This window comes from Poecilia reticulata, linkage group LG16, assembly GCF_000633615.1.
Source record: "Poecilia reticulata strain Guanapo linkage group LG16, Guppy_female_1.0+MT, whole genome shotgun sequence".
Classification (NCBI taxonomy): Eukaryota; Metazoa; Chordata; class Actinopteri; order Cyprinodontiformes; family Poeciliidae; genus Poecilia; species Poecilia reticulata.
The window spans coordinates 2,205,696-2,221,074 of NC_024346.1; the positions used below are offsets into that span (position 1 = coordinate 2,205,696).

The following is a 15,379-nucleotide window of genomic DNA, read 5'->3' on the forward strand; positions in this document are numbered from 1 at the left end:
TTACCTGCCTGATGGACAGATTAACCGCAGTGGGAACGCGTTTGAATAAAACCCGGCTAAGATTGGAGACTTCTCGCTCAGCAGCAGCAGCACGTCTGCAGGCAGAAGACTGTTATTTAACGTCTGCTTTTTAAAACTTTGCTCGGAAAAAGCAGCAGAAAGTGACCACCTGTGATTTAGAGAGAGCTGCTGTATTATTAAGCAACCCACCATCAGCTCCAGCATGGAAAACTAAATGTCACTCTCTGCACCGACACGCTGTTCTCTCTTTGTTCCTGGACCCGGATTGGAGCAATTAGCACTTGTTAAGAAGGAACTACATTTGTGAAACGCTTTTTTCGGCAGAGCAAGTCAATTTGCTGCCAATTTCTTTCACCTATATGCCACTCTCTTCCTCTCTCCTTCCCTCTTTCCTCCTCTCTCTCCTGCCTCGGAGGTATTTCCTTGTATCTGCAGCCCGTTTCGCAGAGCTCAGACTCGACAGTCTCTCTCAGATGTTCAATCAATAAGAGAGCGGGCTTCTGTTTACCGAGCTGCTCCAACATGCCAGCGAACAACAACACTTCTGCGTACTGGCAGTGCAGGGAAATAAAGGCGATGCGTGGAACAAACAAGGGCCCATTAGCTGCAAAACAGAGACCGAAATTTATCATACGCAGAGTTGTAAATTCAATTTTGTGAATTGCCAGTCAATGCCCCCACCCAGGAACAATAGATGATATACAACCCACTTGCCTCAATCCAATAAGTAAGGCCGACGGGCGATCCTGGGCCCACCTGCCCTGTAATCACATTACTGCAGCGCGGGTCAATCAAACATGAATATAAACGTTTTGTGTGTGGCAGCTGACGATCAGGGAAGTGGAAACTTGAAACAATGCCACATGTTGAAAGTATAGCAAGCACGCTGCAGAAAATATCTGTATTCATGTAATCCTTTTATATCTGCCTTCCTCTCTCCACACTTCAGAGTGAGAGAAATGCAGGCTGCACCTCCAGTCAACTTTATTTATAGATCATTTCAAGCAGGGACACATCCCAAAAAAAAGGTTCCAGAAGAATACAGGCAGTATCTAAACAATAACCCAACATTTAAGTGTAGCAATGAAATATTGGCAGCAAAAGCTAGACAGAAGAAAAATGAACAAATCTACCCTCTGATGTAAACTAATCCACAACCGATTTTAGTTATCAGTAACTTAATGCAAACAAAACAAAAAAAGAGGCTTTGAATGTGAAATTAGTGAAAAACTCAGTTCTCCCAAAGCTCCTTTCATGGGGTTTAAGAAGAAAATCTAATCTAACTGATAAAATACTTTAATTACCATCAACAGAAACACCCCTGTAAAAACAGGTGTGTTTGAAAAGAAGTGTGTGTGAGCACAATGCCATGATGGGAAGACATCAGCAATGAGATTTGAAAGCCAGTTTTTTGCGCTTCAGTATTCTTCAAACTATCTGAGGCTCTGCAGGCCTAATATAGCAAGATAAATATTCAAGTTCATGATAGGACAGTATTGTTCAGAATCTAAAATTGCATCTTTATAAACCAAAAAAAAGCTTATGATGACTTGGACTTATTTGGAAGGCAGGAAACTAAATGCTGAAATTGAAACTAAAGCCACTGATTTAAGGGTTTGTACAGGTTTTGGGTCGTTATCTTTTTTTTCTACATTCTTCCTGTTTAAATTTGAAGGATAATTTCCCGTGTTCAGTTTTTATTGGTTCGCTTCAAGTTCTCGTCCCACTGCGAGTCAGGAGGTCTGACTCAAACCACGGCCTGTTTCCAAAGCTGGTTAGAGTTTTACCTTCCTCAGTTCTGCTGCATGTTTCCTTTGTTATCTGGAATAAAACCACTTTACATCTCCAACTCTCTGCTTTCCTCTCAGTAGTTGTCGGTGTCCTTGACAGGAGCTCTGGTAAAGATTCAGTTTGTGTTGTTTAACTCTCTCACTATGAGCTTTATTGAAACATTCTGCACTCTGTGCAGTTTCTCTACTAAACAATCACCACAGTTTCAGTGGGATGAAAAACTGCAGGTTTGGACTTTTTGTTAGCGACTGATGAGTCAATAGTTTTCTTCACCTTTTTGCCAATTTGTTCTCATATCTTATAGCCAAACATGAGCCTCGTATCTCTTCCCATCTGTGAGCAAATCATTTTTTGAAATCATTTCATGAATTAAATTTTCATTGGGATGAAGTATTTTCATGAATTAAACGAAAAATTTGATTTCATACGAATGAACCCAAATTAATCAAATCTGTGACAGTTTTAGGGTTAGAATTATAATCCGGTAATCTGTATGCCTTTGTGTCTTGGTGTTTCTGGGTTTTGATTCTTTGGGGTTGTTGGTTTTTGTCAGTCACTGTGTTCCATATTCGGTCCTCTCTTTTAGATTGAGTTTCTTGGTTCTTCCATGGGTTTTCGTTTAAATTGTTGTTCTAGTTTTAGTCTTTTGGTTCATGAGAGCCAGAACCTTCAGCTTTCAGCAGCTGCCTGCTCTCCTGTCAGCTATAACTAGTTACCAATCAGACTGACCTGTTTCTGTGTGTTTTACCTTTTTGGGTGACGGGTGTTCTTTTCTTTTTGCTCTGGTCTCTTCTTGTGAGTCTGCAGAGCAGCATTTTGTGTTTTTTTTTTGTGATGATTTATCTCTGTTGATGAGCTACAACTCTTTTAGTTTCAAAAACGTCTTTGCCATCACCCTAATGTTTAACTCCCTCCTCATTTTTTCTATCTAATACATTTTGGGATCTTCCTGCTGATGCTTTATGTTTATTGGAGTCAAATAACTACATTTCCCGACAATAAATGTGTGTTTAATAGATAATTACTGTAAATTACAAGCTGTGAGTACAAAACATTCCCTGATGGATGAAAATTGAGAGATATGGAACGATGAAGAAGCTGTTCAAAGACAAATACCGATCTCTTTAGCTGAAAAAAAAAATTTTGGTTTTTAGAAAAGCCAAACTAGAACAACAAGAACAAACTTCATCACACTGTTGTATATCAGCGTTGATAGAGATGGTGGCACAAGAAAGAAAATTCCCTTACAGCACAAATTAATGACCAGAAAAAGCAGCTTGGTCCTGTTTGTTAGCATGTTAGCACAGAACATTAAACTTATTATGTGATCATTTCAACTGATAACTGTTTGGCCACTTTGGTGGGACTGATGGAGCATTACAGTTAATCACAACATTTGAATATTGTAGTTTGATGTGAAAGAACTAAAATCATTGGAAACCAGCAGCAGAGCACTGTGAATTACTCACAACATATTCCAGTATTCATGCAGGGAAAGGTGGAAAAAAGTGTTAATGAAACCTGTAAAGGTGATGCTGAGCTGAGTTGGCTGGATGTTGGGTAAAACGACAGGATAGATGGTCAGTCCTTCCTCCCATAGGGAATGTGCAACAGGATATTTCCTTATTCTGTCAGTCTGAAAAGGACTTGCTGATGTTGGAAGTTATTTTTGAGATAATTGTCCAACTTCCAACACCTGTGTGATGAAGAATGTTGCTTTTCACCAGATTAGTCCATATCTCAAAAAGTTTAAGCAAAAGAGCAAGAAAGAAAGACTTTTCTGTTCAAGATTCAATACTGTTCCCCTTCTGTAACCTAAAATAAGTAATTTATAACAACCTCTTACTTTAAAGTTTTGATGCATATGTTTTCTTCCTCCAAGAAGAGTGATGTTTTATCTTTTATACTCTGACCTATTTTCTCCCAACTCTGAAGTGAACCTTTTCAGTTGTTTGCCCAAACTAGACATTGAACTCAAAAAGCCTCTTGTGTTGAGTGTGTACAGTACTTTGTCCTTCTCAAGAAAATGTAATAATTGCACTTTTTTTTTTTTACTTGTTTTCTTTTTTCCCCATTTGCAAAAGGTTCAACCAAACGACAACAAAAGCTTAAGGCCATGAGAAATTGTGTCTTATCTCCATGTTTTCTATCTCCCTGTGTTTTTTCCATTTAATTAGCTACATTGAAAACCAAGCAGGTCTGGAGAACATAACAGAGGCCAACCTTGCTAACTACAGAGAGCTGAAAAATCTGTAAGTAGTATATGTTTTATTTTCCAAACTAACAACGAGGGTCAAATTCTGAGTTATATTCAATTCTCTCAGTTCTATATTACCATATATGCTTCTTATTAAAACTCTGGTTTTATACATTTACTCTTATATTCACTTAAATACCACAAATGTTGGATGAGGTCAACCAAAATGAAGTTCATGTATTATCTTTTCATATTTATTTTTCTCTTTGCAGAACCGTCACATCATGTAAACTGAGGTTCATTTCTGCAAATGCTTTCCAAAACAACCAGAAGCTGCAGTATGTGTAAGTGTCCTCTGATGATGAGAAATGATGTGCAGCTGTTCATCCCTACTGGTCACCTCTTAAATGCTCATTTTATTAAGTCTGTCTGCTCTTCTAAAATTATGAACTTAAATTCTTTAATTAAAAAAATGGTTTCTTGATATTTAAGGTTGTCAGGAAGATTTCTTTCAGAGCTTCAGTGTTTTCATCCAGGATTATAAAAGTGAAGGGAGCTAAATGGGAAAACATGTTTTTCATGCATCGGTTTTCTTTCACTTCGTTCTTATGTAGCTCAGATGTTTCAACTTGATAAACACATAAAATGAAGGGTTATAAACATGCAGGACACTACTAATCTTTAAATAAATAAACAGGTAATTAAGTTGCTGGCTGATAATCTGGATAATTTTCTGCTGATTTTTCAGTAGAAATCAGTTTATTTGAACCTACATCAGTATTATCTTCTTTTGTTTTCCTTCTGAGCCGTCTGGCCTCCCGTCTTCACTGAAACATATCAGATGAAACCACCAGGTCGGTGTATTCATGAACAGCTGATGCTTATCGGCACCATCTTGTCCTTATCGTTTTACTGAGCGTGTGCAACATGTCCAGTGCTGTTCCTCTGAAAGACAAGCGGGTTTTCAGATGATGGTCGGAAAGGTGCAGGGGAGGGGCTGGGACGCTCAAGAAATTGGAGAAGACATCCACCAGTCACCTTTTACTCGCTCACTTTGGCGGATTATCGACAACTGATGCATAATAAATACACTCCACTAAGGGTCCATTATCACTTAATCAATATTTCACTGTGGGAGAGGGGCCAGCCAGGCTTGGCTGGAAGTGTGGGGGTTTCTGAGATGGATGTATGTATAAGATTAGGAAGGTCTGAACCCAAGCTAAAAACACTGAGCTGGTTAAATCATCTTCTCCTTCTGCGCTGATCTACACTCAAACCTCCCAGATTTGGTAACATTTCTGCAGGAAGAGATGGAGCTGCTATTCCCGGCTCCGCTCTCCCCCTGTGGATTGGAGGAGGAATCGAGCCGGTAATGGATAAGCCCCAACGGCTAACCCGTCTGACATGAACTTTTGGGAGCAAGGAAAACAAATAATTGAACCCTTGGCCCTGTCACAGTGATTATGTATTGGTTTCCATGCGCGCTCCCCAGTGTGGCTTTCTGTCATCTTCTGAGGGAGGTTTATTTACAGCCTCTCGAAGTCTGAGGATCATTTGAGCTCTGCTGTGATGATATTTAAGTGGCCTGAGAGGATTGACCCAAAAAATACATGGCATAGTGTCAGTAATAACACCAGAGACGCACAATAATAAATGTTTTCTTCGCATTAACAAATTATGTATATGCAGGACAAAAAGATGGCAAAAATTTTATCCCAAGCAGCTGGATTTTCTTTTTATACATTTTAGGTTTTCTGTTGGTTTTTCAGTGTTTCTCTCTCTCTTTTTTATTTTTTCCACTTACAGGAGTCCTTCAAACTTTCCTTTTTAAAGTTTTCAGACTCAAATATGATGTTTCCAAAAGCTCACACTGCAATCTTTGGGCCATTGAAGCACTTGAGGATAAAGTGTTGTATTATATTTTATACTCCAAGAATCAAGATTCAGTAACTGAACCTAAATGTATTTTGGATTTTTAAAGTAAGAAACTAAAAGAAATAATGACTAAACTGTTAAACTGAAAGGTTAGTGCAGGTAACCAGTGAATGAGTTCATGGTGTCTTTTTTAAAATATTTTTTAAAGTTTATTTTTATGAATGTGGAAAAATTAAAATGTTTAACATTTAAATTTTAATAATATGTTCTGACCCAAAGACCCCAATGTTGTTTTGTGAAGACAAATTTAATAATGAAAATAATCAGAGAAATTCAGAACTTGAACTAAAGAACATTAAATCTTAAGCTCATTTGACATTTATAGCAGTTTCATATAATATTTTTATATATTCTGACTTTAAGAGGAGTTCCAGCATTTATTTTTATCGACTTAAAGCACTGACCATCCTGACAATGTTGTGCTTTTTTGTCACAAAAACAGTGATAAATGTGTTATAACTACAGTAATGAAGTCAACTAACCTAATTTGCTTTAAAACAATTTATTTTAAAAAAGAATCTGATTTTATGTTTTTTAACATTTCTAATATGAAAAATAGTCTTGAAGCAAATGTTTTGGCCTTAATTATTAGTATATTTTTCAATGCTGAAAAATAGCAACTCTTTGATACTTTTATATGATTCTAGCTTAAAAATTCATAAATAGGAATAAATTAAATCCTACAAAAACTGATACAAGTTTTGAAGGATGAAGAGAATCCTGTCATCCTTCAGTCATCCTCTGTTACAAGTTTCTAGTTTGTAACTCCATGAGAATCACCTAGTTGGAGCTAAATTGCTATTTTATATCAAACAATTGTATCTTTACTGATTTAACAAAACAAATTGAGAAGTAAAGTAGTGAAAAGTGATGAATTTACTCCTGTAGCGTCAGCATTATGAATTCGTATTAGGTATAAACATTGCTGTTACATTTCATTTGCATTCAGAAGGTTGAATTTTTATGTTCAAACTCGGAACAATCAACTGCACCGAGTTCATTGCGTTATTGCTGACATATTTGAGTCATGATTAAAGTTCGAGATGGACTTTTTTCCAAACGCAGTTCTGCAGCAGAACAGCGTTACTCTACCAAGAACTGTTTGTGACTGAGGACTAATTACCTAATGCACTGAGCAGTGAACGGAGGTGTGCTGCGGTGGGCTCATGAGCGCTGGTCCCGGCCGGTGTGAAGTACTTGCCGGGGTAATTGATCAGAACCAATTTGGATGCATTAACGTTTTCCACAGAGTGTAATTCAAAGCAGGTACACATTGTTCTGAAGGTAAGCAATCAGCTCCCAGCTTGACTTGACTTCTACACAGAACCAGAGTTGAAAAAACATGACAGAGCTCGCTCCTTTCAGTTTGTCTTCTTGGAAAAATTTATATTTCTTGTGAAACCCACAAGGAAGCAAATGTTGAAGAATTAAAAAGAGGAAAATAAGGCTCTTTCAGTTGATCTTTTTCTTTCTTGCTCCACTTTGAAATGGCTGATATGTGCAGGCAGAATCATAACTTGCAGCAGTTTTGTTTAATGAACTGTACAAGCTTTTGCGTTTTTTCGCTTTGTTTTGCAGGAACCTGGCGTCGAACTTTCTGGAGCACATCAGCTGGAGAGTGTTTCATTTTCTGCCTCTGCTCAACCTGTGAGTCATCTTCAAATTCTGCAAAAGTTAAACTGAACCTGACTCAAGGTGTCAGAACATTTATTACTTGTGAATGTAAAATTGACTCTACCAAACTATCCATGCCTTTTTTAATTTCCCTCCAAACAGTGAGACATTCTTGTAATTTTTAAGGGATTACTGGTTGATGAGAAATTTCCAAAGATGTTGTTTCTTTTTACTTTCTTCCATCCATCCATTTTTCATATCTTCTTATCTGTGCAGCATCACAGGAGAGCTGGTGCCTGTTTCCAGTAGCCTTTGGGCCACAGGCATGGTTCACCCTGCACAGGTCACCAGTTCATCACAGACATTTGAATCATTAAGTGATAAAAAGGCATCTCACTTCAGATCAGTCTAGTGCATGTTGAAGGTCATGGCTTAAATATGCTAACAAAACCATGTCATCTGCAAAGAGACTGAATGAGACACAGAACTTCCCAAACCAGCTACAGCCTGAGATCCTGTCCATGAACGCCACAAAAAGCTTGATGATGAAGGGGAATCCTAAAAGAATCCAACCCCACCAACACGTCAGAGCTCTTGCTTTGGTCATAAAAAAAAGATGACCTGTAAAATCAAATCTGGCATCCGACTCACAGGACCAGTCCACAAACTCTCTTTAACTGGACAAGCAAACTGCCATGAAAAAGGCAACGTAAAGATCTGAACTATTGGATAATAGTTGCTTCTACTGGATCTGAGGTTCAATTGTCATTTGGAGAAATCTTTGAAACACCTTTGATCAAACAAGTCCAGAGAGAAAATGGTTTCTCCGTCAGTGGATTATAGTCTGTTGTCCATCTTTCTTTCTGGTGATGAAGGCAGAATGCTCCTTATTAGTTAGACATGAGTCTCTACTTCAAGCGGAGGAACAGGATTCTGACGTCTTGGCTATATAACTGGTGGGAGGATGGAGATGGTGAGTCGGATTGGAGCCTCGTTTGAGGTTCTGAGTAGGATGCTACCTGAATGCTTTATTTTGAGTATGTTGGCAGTAAACTCTGGTGGAGACTCAGGTCTTCCTGGAAAGACCTTCAGATCAGTAAACACCTTGGTATTCCCCAGGAGAAACTGGATATCTGGGTGGTTGGTTGGATGGATGGATGAGGTTACTGGAAAACATTTAGTTGTTTGAGCTCTTGTTTGTCAAATCTGAAGCCACCACCTGTTTGTGTGGTTTTATTTTTCAGGATTTTAAGGGACAACCCTCTCATCTGCTCATGTGACCTCTTCTGGCTGCAGCAATGGCAGAACGAGGATCGTGGCGACATCGACAGCCAAATGCTGTTTTGCTTGTCCAACGATGAGGAATTTCCCCTCAGCTCTTTGGTGATCGATAATTGCAGTGAGTTGTGTTTTCATTCTGATGCTTCACATTTCTCTTTGTGGTAATCGCACCATGTGGGAATGAAGCTATTTAACCTTTGATGGTGGGTTTGATCATTCATTGCGTAAAATCACAAGCCCTAATCCAGTACACTTCAGAATATTAATTATTTGTGTTTCAAAACATTTTCCAGTTTGCCACGACAGTGCTAATCCATGCTCATCCTGCTTCCTGTGCTGATCCCAGGTTTGCCTGAGGTGACCATTAACGCACCACAACTGACGACCAGAGAAGGAGGAAACCTCATGTTCGAATGCCATGTGATAGGAAGTCCCACCCCCAAAGTGATGTGGCAAACGAAAGAACTTGCATCTAACTTTACTGTCCAGGTAGGAAGGATTTTTAGGACATTGTATTTATGCAAGGTACTGCTAGCTTTGTTGAATTCAGTTTTGGAGTGAAATATTGAAGAGAATAACTGGAAGGGAAAACTTCACGCAATTTAATGTGGCTAAATACCTGAAAATGTCATTTTAACCAATTATGATGCAGCTGCTTTCATGTTAGTCAATAGATTTTTCAGTGATGCTTTCCAAGCCCTACCAGAATAATGCTGCTTCTAGGAGAAGCAATGTTTTCTTTAATTTGTAGCGATCTGTGGAATGCATTTCTGGTCCTCTACCAACTTTCAGCTTGGCTGCTACAGGTAGCGTGTATATCTAGCCTGAAAACTTAGCTTCAGTCTCCCAGCAACCAGCACATCCAGTACTGGGAGCAACTTGTAGGGTTGTGCTCTTTTTTGCCCTACTGTTGAAGGGACTTCATCATATGCCGGACTCCATGTTCAAAGACCGAGGTGCATAACTTATCACCAAGAACATGATAGCTTTTTTTATTGTAACTGCATGATGAGATTCTTTATCAGGGGAAGTCAGAGCATTGACCAGCCATGTTGCATTTATCATCTCTGGTGCCAAGAGCAGTAAAATCACGTACTTGGGGCGCTGCCAACCCATTGTGGGTCTCATGAGGTTGTAGCCCTGGCATGAGGCCAATGTGGCCAGTCCAGTTTTATGCTCTCTGATGTCTAAGCCACACAGATTTGCATGTGCCCTCAAAGAGGCCCAGTGGATCAGCTGCAACCGCTCTTCTTCTGTGCATCACTCTGAACCCTGATGCACAGAAACTATGCTAACAGACTTCAGAAGTGACATTCAGAGAACTCGTACATGCTATCAGGACTCTAGATCATCCTGAACAGTCCTAATCTGGTCAGAATGGCTTTAGCTAATACAATGTGCAGAAAATATGTTCCCTCAGTGAAGCTGATTCCAGAAATTTGCAAACAAAAAACCTTGACCTTGTATTTTAAATCGTATGAAAAATGGTGCATTTAAGATTAGTTGCTAAAGCTGTTTCTAATAAGATAAGGTAAGATAATTGGTTACTCATTGGGAGAAAATTGACTTAGAAAAGTGAACAAGGCTGCATACAGTACAACTAAGACAAAACAATACAATAAATACATACAACTATCACAAATAATTGAATAAACATATTTAAGATTTTATGCAAAGTAGCACACTGGTAGACAACATTAATGTGCAAAAGAAAACAGACTTCAGATGGGCAGTACATCCACACTTTGGAACAAATTGTTATGTAGAAAATAACTTAAACTTACATTCATAGAAATGTACAAATTTTAATGAAAAAAACAACAACAACATTGCTTGAAGTCGTGTTTTGGGGCTTAAATCGCAGAGGGTGCAGGTTAAAAGTTCAAGGTAATTATTAATCAGTAATATTAAAACATGGTATAACCCAAAAAGCAACATTCGTCTTTTGTAATTCAGTTACAGAAAAATGTTTTTATTGTAACTTCTTTCTCCTGCTGCTGTCAGAACAAAATAAATTTCACAGTAACTAAATATGCATATTTATACATACCACTTCCATATGAATATTTCTCTTGAACAACTTTGTGACCCATATGTCTTTATGACTCTGTGTCATTTGATTACTGCAGGAGATAATCACGGGCTCCACGTTAACTCTGGTGCTTCTTCTCACCAACGTCTCCTTCAAGGACAACATGCACAACCTGACATGTGAGGCCGAGAACCAAGCTGGGCCCAACGAGGGGATGGTGCAATTGGACATTGAGTGTAAGTGCCTGCGAAATAAAGCGCTGCGCTCCTGAAAGCTCACGAGCTCAATGCAAGTCGCCGGCCTTAATGGAGGCGAGGGCGAGAGCACACTGGGATCATTTTGTTGTGCAGGCGGGGTGGACGGTTGTAGAAAAGAAAAATGCACTGCGCTGATTTCTTCTAAATGCCTCCTCTACAAATATGGGTACGTACGCACCATGCTTCTAATGGAGCTCTCTGTCCTCTGCCACTCAAACCGGAGACTGGTGAGAAGTGTTAAAATAATATGAGTGAAGGTGCTGCAGGTACAGCTTGGCGTTTAATGTAGGGATCCAATAAGGGGACAAAGGAAGGTGAACTTACCTCATCTTGCTCTTTAAGAACTCCACCACCTTATCTATTCTGCACTTTTAAATTACAGATGGAGCTTGACTCTGAGGGTCTGCTGCTGCTTTCCACTTTCAGATGCATTAGTGCATCTGGACGGTGAGCAACACCAAGGAGCGACAGCAGCCAGTAGCCCCACAGAAGACAGTCAGGTGCATTAGCAATACATTACTGCAAATACGACCCAAACAATATCATATATCTCCAACTCAATGACACTCATTAGAAAATAAAGCCAAAACGACGGGGGCGCCAATCAGCTGTATGAGCATCAAGGGACAGATAATGAACTTCAGGAAAATGGGGCGGATAACCCGCCCTCAGATCTGATTTAAGCTGGTGCTAATGGACTTTTCCCTCCCAACTCCGGAAAACCGCTTCTTCCACGGTGATTGGCAGTCTGTAAATGCGTTAGTGCTGCTAATCCATCAACATGAGGCCCAATGGTGGACAGACACTCGTTAACCGCTGGCCCTTTAATTACTTCTAATTACCTCCCAGAACAGTGGGAGTTTATTGCTGAGTGGCTCCTCGTGCCATTGATTCATGCTACACATGTGGCTTTCTTTTCATAGCATCCCTGCTCTGAGTTGCAGCGTCACTCTCAAAGCATGGAGTTAACACAAACTCACTACGGACACAAATATCATAATTTTAGTGTTTTAATTATATATTATACATCTTATCACTTTGGAAGGATTATGCAGCACCTAACTTTCATGATTTTTAAAAAAAATAAGTTTGATTTAGTTGTAATATATATAAAGAGTTAAATGTATGCTTACAGGATCAAATATATGCAAACATCTTTCACAATACATGCTTTCTGTAGCACTTTCTGATGCTACTCTGGCTGGATATTCAGTCAGAGGGTTTGCCCACCAAGAAAGATCTGCCCTCCTGGACGAGCTAAATGCCCTCTGGGCAGTTGTTAAGCTACATATTTAGCTTTAAATTAAATATTTAGCTCAGAAGTAAATGTGTAGATGATGTACAAAAATTCACTTGTTGATAAAATAAAGCTGAGTCTATATAAACTCCTAAAGTGAGCTGGTGTAGTCACTGTTGATGTATGTTTTAAGCTGAAATATTGTAAATGTCAAAAGGAAAAAAAAAAAAACGGTGATGAAAAGTTGACATGAGCAAAGATTGAAGTGAGTCAGTCGTGCTTAACTGTGACAGGAATTTTTCCCAAATTAATTGTGGCACATCTAAATTAGCTCATTGTCTAAATATGAAATGAGGTGTGACAAGCAGCAGCTAAATTAAATATAATAATAGCCTTTATTTTATCCCCTGTAGCTTAAGATCAGAAGAGACTTTCAGTGAATGATTAGTCAAATATGATAAATAGCAGTAATTTCCGCTGCAGTGCAGTAAAGTAAAGGGGCACATGGGCCAGTATCCCCCTTTTAACAGCACTTTCCGGGTCAGAGTTGCAGGTTAAGAGCAGCACAATCTCCAGGGCGGAGTGAAGGGTCTCTGCACTTGATGGTTGCGTTCGATCTAAATGGGGCCATTTCCTGTAACTTCTAGTCCAGGAGGCATAGACATAGAGCTTCCAGGTAGATTTTGTGGTTGGGAGCACGACGACGACCAGGATTTATTATTCATGGCAGGTCGTCAAAGGTTTGCAGTTCAGATGGAGAGCATCGATTCATGGAAACTCGGAGGGAACGAACAGCGTGCAACTGTGTTCTGGATGATAAAGTAATGGAAACATTTACAGCTCTGTGCAACTGTTTATCAGTGACTAAATTTACAGCAGACGAAAAGTATTGGAAAGCTATATCTGGAAACCTGAATCAGAACCTGAGGTACTCAACAAGATTTCAACTGTGTTTTTTTTTTAACTTTAAAATAGATTAATTGAGTAATAATTGGTAAAAAAAAAAAAAAAGTGTATTTGTGACATTTTTGCAACAATCTGCCTCAAGATGAAATTCAAATTTTTGTGTAATATCACTATAAACAAACTGACATCCGGGATTGATATTAAGCTCAGTAAAGTATTTAATTTCAGGCATTTGGAAGGACACTCATGCTGAATTTTAATACATTTTAATGTGTTGTTCTCCAGTTAGTTTAGCTATACAGTTCAATTTACGCCCTATTCATGTTTCAATATTTTTCTGTCCAACATAACTTTAAATTAATTGCAGAAAAGTTGCATTTTTTTATATAGCATATTTAAAATATTCAATAGATAATTTAACTTATGAAACTGATATAGGAAGTCAAAATGCCACTCAACCTGCCGACTCCCCTGTTAGCTTTGATTAGCTGTATCCGAAGACTACATGTACCTGTAGGTGGCGGTAGTGCTACTTCACGTTTTTTGCCGCAAATAAATATCAAGAAGAAGACTGTACATTAGCTTACTGCTAAGACTGTTTCCACCGTCTTAATTCATTTAAATGGTGGTTGAACTATAAGAATAGGAGTTTTATTGAGCGTCTCTTTGCTTAACAAACGGAAAACTCTGAAAATCTAAAATAAACTTGCACCAGCTGAAGAGCCAGAACATTTTAAGTCCAAAAACAACCATGAAACGTCATCAGGAAATCTGGAAAAGTGTTGAACAAATTCTCTCAAAATGACTTAAAGTATAAAGAAATAAGAGTGGATAAAAGTAAGAGTGTTCATCCTCTGTGAAGATAGCTCTTTTTAAAGCTTTTTGCACTTCACTTTACACGGCCCATCTGTGGCGAAGATACAACAAAAGTAGCCTGCAGAAACTTTATGTGGCCTACAATGACGGCATGAGGCTCCTACTCAGAGTGCCTAGATGGAGCAGTGCTAGCCATATGTTTGTACATAATGATGTTCCCACATGCACAGCTGTGCTCAGGAATCTCATGTATAGATAGATGTATGGGTAGATTTTCTGTGTCATGCAATAATATAATTGCAATTTTAGTAAATCCTGTTTTTAGTACAGTGAGATTTTTCTCAAGATTGTGGAAACATTGGTGTCATCATTTATTTGTGACTCAGTGAATGTCATGTTTTTTTATTTATTTTTTATTTTATTTTAATTTTATTATTTTTCTCTTATTTCCTTTTTTTATGGACCTTTTTGGTCTGGAATAAAGATTGATTGATAAAAATGTATTTCTGTCTCCCACCTCACCTGAACCTGCAGTTCCAGCCAAAATCATCTTCTTCAAGGACGCCGTGAAACACCACCACTGGTGCTTCCCGTTCGCTGTGGACGGGAATCCTAACACGCACATCTCCTGGTTCTTCAATGGAGAACCGTACAGAAAAAACAACTTCATCTTCATACAGTACATCCCGGACTCGAACGACGGGTCAGTGAAGCACGGCTGCCTAACCTTAAACAAGCCGACCCACATGAACAACGGAAACTACACTCTGGTTGCGGTGAACGAGCTCGGAGGGGAAAATGCCACGGCTTTCGGGATGTTTATGGAAAATCCTTTTGATAAAGGTGATCCTGAGGGGATCATTATTGGTGAGTTCCTGTAAAAACAATGTGACTGATGATCGATCTGGACTAACAGCTGTATTGGAGTCAAACAAAAACTAGATAATCAGCATCACATATATTCATAGATTTGCTTTAATCTTGTGCCTCCAACTATAACACCATTTATTGAGTTTTTTTTTTAATTTTTGGTCTACCAATCTTAAGTTTATTTTGCATTAAATATGTTTTATATTCTCTTGCATCCCTCATGCTAGTCTCTAATGGGTATCCAAGTAAGTTCTCAACTGACGATGACTCCTTAAAGTTTCTGTATATCTTCTCAGTACTAACTTCCTGTGTATTTTATCTCTCAGGTCCATCAAACAAACCGGTCGTGGACATTACAGAGAATTCAGAGAGTCGGGTGTTTGTGGTATGTGTCTCCATCATGTTCGCTGAGAACATAAGAG

The 15,379-nt window shown here is 38.8% G+C and overlaps 1 protein-coding gene across 9 annotated transcripts in view; it reads left to right on the forward strand.

The window, feature by feature from the left end:
- ntrk1 (neurotrophic tyrosine kinase, receptor, type 1) overlaps window positions 1-15,379 on the forward strand; it is a 45,762-nt gene that overhangs the window by 12,186 nt on the left and 18,197 nt on the right. For 7 of the 9 annotated variants that reach the window (XM_017309493.1, XM_017309491.1, XM_017309492.1 and 4 more), the window contains 8 exons: window positions 3,990-4,064; window positions 4,282-4,353; window positions 7,523-7,591; window positions 8,803-8,957; window positions 9,186-9,328; window positions 10,969-11,107; window positions 14,622-14,954; window positions 15,185-15,342. In XM_017309493.1, the coding sequence (XP_017164982.1) occupies window positions 3,990-4,064; window positions 4,282-4,353; window positions 7,523-7,591; window positions 8,803-8,957; window positions 9,186-9,328; window positions 10,969-11,107; window positions 14,622-14,954; window positions 15,185-15,342 (1,144 nt within the window). The remainder of the gene's footprint in view (window positions 1-3,989; window positions 4,065-4,281; window positions 4,354-7,522; window positions 7,592-8,802; window positions 8,958-9,185; window positions 9,329-10,968; window positions 11,108-14,621; window positions 14,955-15,184; window positions 15,343-15,379) is intronic. The other 2 variants (XM_008430757.2, XM_017309496.1) reach the window with 2 other exon arrangements.